General features: G+C 61.2%; 3 protein-coding genes across 3 annotated transcripts in view; 2 read left to right on the top strand and 1 right to left on the bottom strand.

The window, feature by feature from the left end:
- The window catches only part of MNEG_2226 (hypothetical protein), a gene marked incomplete at both ends in the record, with an annotated part of 2,356 nt that extends 1,228 nt beyond the window's left edge, over positions 1 to 1,128 (bottom strand). The window contains 3 exons of the mRNA XM_014049303.1: positions 132 to 384; positions 630 to 727; positions 997 to 1,128. Coding sequence (XP_013904757.1) covers positions 132 to 384; positions 630 to 727; positions 997 to 1,128 — 483 coding nt within the window. The remainder of the gene's footprint in view (positions 1 to 131; positions 385 to 629; positions 728 to 996) is intronic.
- A 1,158-nt stretch (positions 1,129 to 2,286) lies between these two features.
- On the top strand, positions 2,287 to 3,056 carry MNEG_2225 (molecular chaperone GrpE; the record flags this gene model as incomplete). The annotated part of the gene is made up of 3 exons (XM_014049302.1): positions 2,287 to 2,349; positions 2,540 to 2,707; positions 2,919 to 3,056. 3 exons carry the CDS (start codon positions 2,287 to 2,289, stop codon positions 3,054 to 3,056), a joined length of 369 nt encoding a protein of 122 aa, XP_013904756.1.
- Positions 3,057 to 4,589: 1,533 nt separating this feature from the next.
- Positions 4,590 to 6,703, top strand: MNEG_2224 (Cyclin-B2-1; the record flags this gene model as incomplete). The annotated part of the gene is made up of 7 exons (XM_014049301.1): positions 4,590 to 4,805; positions 5,033 to 5,101; positions 5,321 to 5,407; positions 5,592 to 5,648; positions 5,859 to 5,968; positions 6,142 to 6,316; positions 6,506 to 6,703. 7 exons carry the CDS (start codon positions 4,590 to 4,592, stop codon positions 6,701 to 6,703), a joined length of 912 nt encoding a protein of 303 aa, XP_013904755.1.
- Between the last annotated feature and the right edge of the window lie 1,363 nt (positions 6,704 to 8,066).

Here is an 8,066-nt window from a genome sequence, read left to right as displayed (position 1 = left end):
GGGCGGCGCTTGGGGCCGGGGTGGGGCAGGGGGCACCAGTTCATATGGCATGGGTAAGCCAGCCTGAAATTGACCAGATGACATGCGCAGCGATCAGAAACCCCTCGTTTGCTTCATTGCCCCATGCTCACGTCTTTGTTGCGCCCGGCCCCGCCCTTGCCACCGCCGCCTCCCGCCGGCGTCGGCGACGGCTTGCGCGCCGCCGCGGCCGCCTTGCGCATGGCGTCAGCGCGCGTGGCGGGGCGGCCGGCCAGCACGACGGCCTTGTCCTTGTCCCCCTTCTGGGCAAAGATCAGAACGTCTCCCATCTTCAAATGGTAGCGGTGCTGCAGGTCCGCGGTGCCCTCCAGCAGGTACATGCGGCTCTGGTTGTTGATCCAAAACCTTGCATGTAGGGGTGGCGGCGGGGATGAGCGGGAAGCAGGGGATCAGCAGCGGCGCAGACGGAACCGACAGCAGGCCCCAACGCTTGGAATGATGGTTAGGTCGGCAGAACGAGTGCAAACATGCCGTCGTCCCAGCCCCTAGCGGCACCGAGGCTCGCTGAGGGCCGCCCGCCGCCCAACACCGCTGTCGAGCGGACATTGCATCCCTTGTGTTGCGGCGGCGCACGCCCCTGCAGCACCCACCTCCACCGCAGCGTGTATGTTTCTCCGTGCGCGTCTTCGACCTCCAATGATATGCCAGCTGGGTTGTCCAGCTTTGGGAAGTACTGCTCGGCCATGGCCTGGCCAGGAAAGGTGACGAGCAGGCGCGGCAGCAGCACCACGGGGGTGCAGCGGCGTCAACACGCCCTAACACAATCCGAAAGCCCCAGGGTGCTCAGGGTTGCCAGTCCTTGCTGACATGACTACTACTATGCGGTGTCATGGCACCCGTGGAGAATAAGCAAGGGTCCCCAAGTGCACTCTCTCGGTGCACGCGGCAATTCTACCGCACCGTGCAGGTCCCGTACCATTGCACTGCCCCCGCATGGCGGCGTAATGTACGGCTCACCTTGGGCACCACCACGCGTCCCGAAGCACTAACATCGCTAGACGTCAGCTGCTTCTCAAAGAACACCTTGGCGCCAACGCGCTGCAGCTGCTCCAGCACCGCCGCTGCCTGCGCCTCTGCCTCCGCCGCCATCTTGGCGGGGCAGCTACAAAGTGGCCGTCAAGGTTAGAGAAGGCTCGACCACAACCTCAGGCCAGCTGGCCACTAACTCACGACGCGGGGTCGCTGGATAGAGAGTGTTGCTCTGAAAGATCACGGGCAACCAATGGATGAGCGGGTTGAGAAGATATTACGAACAATAATCTACCGATGACACAGGTTTCCAACCAGCCGAGGCCTGCGATCCCGGCGAACGGAGGTTGGTCACGGTGTTGGCGACAGGTGGGCGTATGCCGCTTGAGGAGGCTGTGGCCCAAACGTTAGTTGTGAGTGAATTTCCGAGGCCGCACTGAGGGGATCCAAGGCCTAACTTTCTAGGAACCCACCCAGTGACGACTGACGAGTTCTTCCGAGGCGAGGCGCGCGGTCTTATCGCTGCACTGAACGCATATGCATCGCGTGGACCTTGTGATAGCTCAGGCACCTTTAACGCTCCCGTAAAGGTCAGATCAACCATGCAGCGATCTGCGAGCGGCGTGCTGCGGCTCGCGGGGCGTTCGCTCCTCTCACGGATTCCTACAGCCTCCTTAGGGGCCCAGTCTGCGCTCGTGCAGCAGGCATGGAAGGTGCGTCGGACTCTCTGCGTGGTGGGTGTACATCATCTCGAAGTTTTCCTGCGCCCTTCGCACGGCGCTCTCATTTTTCTAGCATCCGTCCACGATCGATACACGCACACAGGGCGCCGCGCCTGCATCGGCAGCGGTACCGATGCTGTGGCGGCAGCAGTGGGCGTCGCCACTCGTGCAGCTGCAGTTTGCGGGATATGCTGATTCAGCGGCCGGCGGCAGCAAGGAAAATCAAGAAACCACATCAGACACGGAGGGCGCGGCTGCTGCTGCGGATTCTGCCAGGCCGTCTGGCGCTGAGGCGGAGGAGCAGCCAACTGTGGAGCAGCTGGCGGCTGAGCTGCGTGAGCGTGAGAAGGCCGTAGAGGAGCTGCAAGCCAAGGCGAGTTGTGGAGTTTTTGGTCACGCTGTTGCTATCCATGCTATACACCCCAGCAGCATGAGGGGCAGTCGGGGCGCACAAGGTGCAGCATGCCCGTGCCCAGGGCACCTGTTGTCGCCGCCATCACTCTGCAATGCTCAGGTCAACGACCTGGCCGACTCGTTCAAGCGAAGCCTGGCAGAGATGGAGAACGTGCGCCAACGAACAGCGCGGCAGATAGAAAATGCGCAGAAATTTGCAGTGGAGGTGGGTTGACGATGTGTGTGTGGGGGGCAGCGGCTGGACGGCCGTTTCTAGGCACTCTACGCCCTTGCGCATGCTCCAGCACAGCGACAGGGCGCTCAGGGCATTGTGTCAGTTGCTGGTGTGCTTGCGAGTACCTCGCACTTAACCCCGCCTTCTTGTCATCCCGCTTTGACTCCCTGTCGTACCGCAGCCCATCATCAAGTCGCTGCTTGATGTGGCCGACAACCTGCAGCGCGCGGCAGAGGCGGTGCCGGCCGGCGTGGTGGACGGCGACGAGCAGCTGGAGGCAGAAAAGGCGCAGCGGTTGCTCAAGTCGCTGCTGCAGGGGGTGCGGATGACCGAGGGCGTGCTCATCAACGTAAGAGGGCCTGGTGGACGCATGGGTGCAGGCGTCCTGTTTCTGAGGTGGCGAAGCCGGCGGGTGGCGGTTGCATTTTGCACAGCATATACCCCAAGGGCCTTGTGTGCCTCAAGGCGCACACGTGCCTGCGCAGATGCCGTGCATGCGGCTTGAATTTAGTAAGCAGTTGCTGGATGCAAAGCCTTATGCCCTGCCATTGCCCTGCCAGGTGTTCAAAAAGCACGGCGTGGAGCAGTACAACCCTGCGGGCGAGAAATTTGATCCGAACCTGCACCAGGCTATGTTTGAGGTCCCTGATGGCACCAAGGAGGCCGGCTTGGTGGCTGTTGTCACCAAGGTGATTTGACGGGCGTGCAACTTGACTTGGCCCGGTGATTTTCTGCCTCGTGCTGCCTTGTTGGCGCCAGTTCAGCATGCTGCAGGGGCCTATACAGTTATGCAGTCTTCATCTCGGCAAACAGATGGCTTCCACCGACATCACTCACTCACCGTCTCCATCCTGCGCCGTTGCCCCTCCTCGCGCCCCTCAGCGCGGCTACAAGATGCACGACCGAGTGTTGCGAGCGGCTGAAGTTGGCGTCTACAAGGCACCGTGATCCCCTCTTTTGCAGCAGCTCACTCATCTCGTGATCAGTTTTGTGTGTTGAAAGAATATTGCGTTGGTTCATTTGTGCTTGCACTCATCGCCGTTGCGTGTTTGAGGGATTTTTTTAACCACCGTCTTGGTGCTAGTGGCGTTTGCCGTCAACCCAGTTGACTGTTGTGGGTCAACCCATTGTTAACCAGTTGAAGTTCGGATCAGGTTGAGTTCAGGCACAAGCAAACAGTCAAAACGAGGAATATGCAGCCGCCTGTGAGGCGGCGTATCATCAAAGCAGCAGGGTGGCTAAGCGAAAGGGGGGCGAAGTGATGGGGTTAGCAAAGCAAGGGAGCTGAGCAAGCCATGCACTCAGAGCAAGAAGCTTCAAATAGGACTGCAGCCTGAGTATGAAGGCAGGCTGTTGATCCCCCCTCGCAGGTGGACAATCGGCATCGGGTGTTGACCAAAGTCAACCCAAAAAGATAGGGCATCCTCAGCATGATGATGTGCGACACACTGCATGCTGCGGCAGGGCTGATGCAGGCCTCTTAACTGAATTATTCTGCAAAATTTAGGTATGACCGGTCGCTGTCACCAGCTGTTCGAGCCCTGGACGAACGCACCAGGCACTCGGATGATCGAAATGTTTGATTCAAGTTGGCAACACCAGCTGGTGGCCATGCCCTCCTCATTAACGCTGGCATCATAAAGCTGTTGCTTTTTATTAGACCTGATGAGCGAAGCAAGCTAGGAACGGCGAGGAGCAGCAGCAGCGAGGAGCAATGCAGGCGGTGGGCAGCAGCGAGGCGGAGAACCCCCATTATGATGCGAGAGACGCTGCCAAAGGAGTGCATCTGCAAACGGGAAACAAGCGGAGGTGAGCAAGGGACCGCTTGTGCCGATCAACAATGTGCCCGCGCCTGGGGCGCTCAACAGCCGCTGTACCGCCAACACAGGGCTCTAGGCGATGTAAACTCGAATCTCAGCAGCGCTCAGGGTCGATCCGGGCCTGAGAAGGTGAGGCCGGCCTCACGGGAACAGCGCGACTGCAGAATTGCAGGTCCCTTATCCATGTGTATTGCAGGCCTACAGCTCAGATAAGGTTTGCAGGTTCCTCTCGAACGTGCGTGGTCCGTGCGTACCCACCGCACGGCTCCACAACAACCGGGGGGTGTGCAGGTTGGCAAGCAGCATGGTGCGGCCATCCAACCAGCAGGCGGCGCGGCAGCCAGGGCGCTCCCAGGAGGAGGCGTCCGCATCACGCGCTCGCAGACGCGCGCGATGCAGACAGGTGTCAGCATGAGCACGCTGCTGCAAGCGCGCAGCGAGGCGTCAACAGCGCCGCACGCAACGGGGCAGCAGCGGGCAGCCGGACGGAGGTCGCCGCTTCCCGACATCGACGCTGTCGACCGTGCAAACCCCCTGGCGGCGGCTACTTACGTCAACGACATCTACAAATATTACCGGCGCGTCGAGCCGCTCTTCAGGGTGCCGGCAGACTACATGGCGCGGCAGGTGTGGCGCAGGGACCATGGCAGCTGTCATGCAGTTTGTTGACAGGCGGTGGAGGGCCTGCGGCGCAAAGCCACGCCACAGTGACAGCATTGGAGAATGCATGTGAGAAGGTCTCAGCCGCGTCTGGGCGCCTACGGCTGCTACGTGCATGTTTTGCAGCACACTAGCTAACAATGCCTGCTGCCAACAGTGCCTCGCATGCCCCCTGATACACACCATTGGCGCAGGCTGACATCAACGAGAAGATGCGCGCCATTTTGGTGGACTGGCTGGTCGAGGTGCACCTCAAATTCAAGGTGCAGGCGCGGCGTAGCTCACCCGGCTTGCCTTGAGCCATGCCTCAACCTCACAGGCCGCATCGTCGGCCTCGATCCTACACCCAGCTCACTGGTCTCGACACGCGCTTACAAACCTCCTTAGCCCTGCGCGTGCCGCGGCTGCCATGACCTGTGACCGCAGCCCCCCCGCCCCTTCCCCGGCAGCCTAACCAATCGCCTGCCCCCTCATCCTTGCAGCTGATGCCGGAGACGCTGTTCCTGACGGTGTCCCTGATCGACCGCTACCTGGCGGTGGCCCAGGTGGCGCGCAAGAACCTGCAGCTGGTGCGCCCCTCCCCTGCTCTGGCTCAAATCTCCCCACCTGCGCGCCTCGCCGTGCTGCAGCCCTGTGTGATCACAGCTGCGCGACAGGGCGGAGCTCATGCAGCATGCGGGTCGGGGCGCTGGGGCTCCCTGGGCACGGCAGCATGCTGTTCCGACCGCCCTCGCGCGTTGCCGCATGCGCCAGGTGGGCGTGACGGCGATGCTGATTGCGGCCAAATACGAGGAGATCTGGGCGCCGGAGGTGCGCGCCGCTGGCTAGCGAGTCGGCAAGTTGTTGTGTCCATTGGCAGACCGCCCTGTGGACACCCTGCATTTGCAGTGAGCGGGCGTAGGAACGCACAGCTCGCAGCGTGGAGGACTGGCTGCCCCGCCACGCCAAGCGGCCTGCCTGGCCATGCACCCTGCACGTTGCTCGCGCACATGTTCGGCTCCCTGGATGCGGACGCAACAGGTGCGCGACTTTGTGTACATCAGCGACAAGGCCTACGACCGCGCCCAGATCCTGGCCATGGAACGCAAGATGCTGGCCGCCCTGGACTACCAGCTCACCATGCCCACCAGGTACGCGGCTGCACAGGGGCACCGCCGCGCAGCCGCACGCTGCTTCGCTGCGCCATGCGCCGCGGAGCACAACGCTGATGCTTGTGCTTTCCCTCGCAATCGCATGGCCCAGCTTGCTAAACCCCCTTGCTTGCAACCGCCGGCCCCCCTTTTGGCTGATCGACCCCCCGCAGCTACCAATACCTGGCGCGGCTTCTCAAGGCGGCCGGCGTGCACTATGAGAAGCCCCTGGCGCTGTTTGTGGCCTACTGCGCGGAGCTCTGCCTGGTGGACTACGGCTGCCTGCGCTTCAGCAGCACAGAGATGGCGGCCGGCGTCATGTACGTAGCCATGCGGGCGTTTGGAAAGGTGAGCGGCCCCACGATGCGTGCTCTGCATCGTGCGCCATCTCTGCGCATCTGCTGATCGGCCTGCGGCTCCAGCTGTGACGTGTCAGAGAGTGCCGCTCCCTCCGCAGCCTCATGTGAGCGCACTGTTGTTTCGTTGCTGTCGGCCACCCTTCATTCATCCTCGCCCCTGCCTCGCCGCGCCCCGCAGAGCGACCCCTACCCGCACTCGCTGATGCGCCACGCGCACAAGCGGCGCGAGGACGTGCTGCACGTGGCCAAGGAGGTCGTGCGGGTCCTGCAGCGCGCCCCAAGCAGCAGCCTGCAGGCCGTGTGCAAAAAGTACGCGACCCCCAAATTCTGCGAGGCCTCCGCGGTCGCGCCGCCCGCCGCCGTTCTGGACGAGTGAGGCGGGGTGGGGCGGCGAGGGCCGCTCGCCTCCGCCCCGGCGCCAGGCAGGCCGTGACCAGCACCAGCAGCAGCACGCAGCAGAAAGGCCGGTGCATTTGTGGTTGGGCTGCCTTGCAGTGCACTCCCTGCCTTTGACAATTCCTTTCACCATGCAGCCCGCGTCTCTTGAGCTGCCGGGTTGACTTCGGGCCTCTGTCCGCACCCTCCAGCTGCAATGCAACCTGCAGCACGCTGCCTGGGGCACGTCTATGCGCACACGTGAATATTTTACTGTGCTGTCTGTGTTTTCTGGACAAATGTGATGCATGTGTTGCGCTTTGGCGCGCAAGACCTCATTTGCGGCCGGCTCCGCATGGTTTGACCAACCTCCTGACTTTCTTTGGACCTTCTACACAGTGTGCTCCAGTGTTTCCTGCGGCAAATTATGCCCACAAATTTGAACCTGACTTGACCTCACCACACCTGACTGTCCCTTGTGTTTGTCCACCGCTAGTGTGGTCTGATTGTGGATACAGGCGTGAGTGACTACAGATATGTAAACGAGCAGTCTCACTGTTGAGCAGCAGTGTCTGCGCCTTCTTGGATGTGCATTGAGTAGTTGGCTCCTTAGCAGCACCCGATATGTCCAGTACAGGCAGTATCTTGATGAGCAGCTGCATGGGCTGTTGAATGGCGCTTCGTCGTGCATAATGAACGTGAGTCTGGCCTGCATGGTGTACCGTACGGTACTTCCTGGTCATGAGGTTGTCACTTGCAGTCACTGGGCTTACGATTCGTATGATGCGTGCTGCGTCGTGGTTCCGCACTTTCTTTTGGCCTGAATTGCCCATGTTCTCATGTAGCACTGAGTTTGAGGTGCAAGCAGATCGCCGGCGATCTGCATTGATTTGAACAGGACGAACGTGCAGGCAAGCAGCATCGCTTCCATTGAAGCTGGAATTTTTATGATTTGATTTCTGCGCGTTTAGCTGCTGCCATAGTGGTGCGTCCGTCAGCGCATGAGCTCCGCGCACAGCCGGAGCCACAGCATCACCCAGCCCTCGTCCCCAAGTCAGTCCTCAATATGAGCACTAGCTCATTGCCGCCACCTCCTGCACGCCTGAAAACCTCACCATGTCACAGCATTTGCGTGGACAGCCATGGCGCCGAATAAGCGCGGCGGGCCGCAGGGATCTGTGCTGACCGACGACGAGATTGCGGCGCGTGGCCGAGGCACATGCGAGGAGGAGGGGACTGACAGCTACGACGGCAGCCCGGCAGCAGAGATACGCGTATTCTTTACAGGTACGCGTGGTTGCCTTTGCCAGCCACAGAGCACCATCAACGCGGCCGCCGCACTGAAAGCCTGGCGCAACTGGTCC

This window comes from Monoraphidium neglectum, assembly GCF_000611645.1.
Source record: "Monoraphidium neglectum strain SAG 48.87 unplaced genomic scaffold scaffold00244, whole genome shotgun sequence".
Taxonomy (NCBI): Eukaryota; Viridiplantae; Chlorophyta; class Chlorophyceae; order Sphaeropleales; family Selenastraceae; genus Monoraphidium; species Monoraphidium neglectum.
The sequence above is the reverse complement of the archived record's forward strand: the minus strand, read 5'-3'. Positions and strand labels throughout refer to the sequence as shown.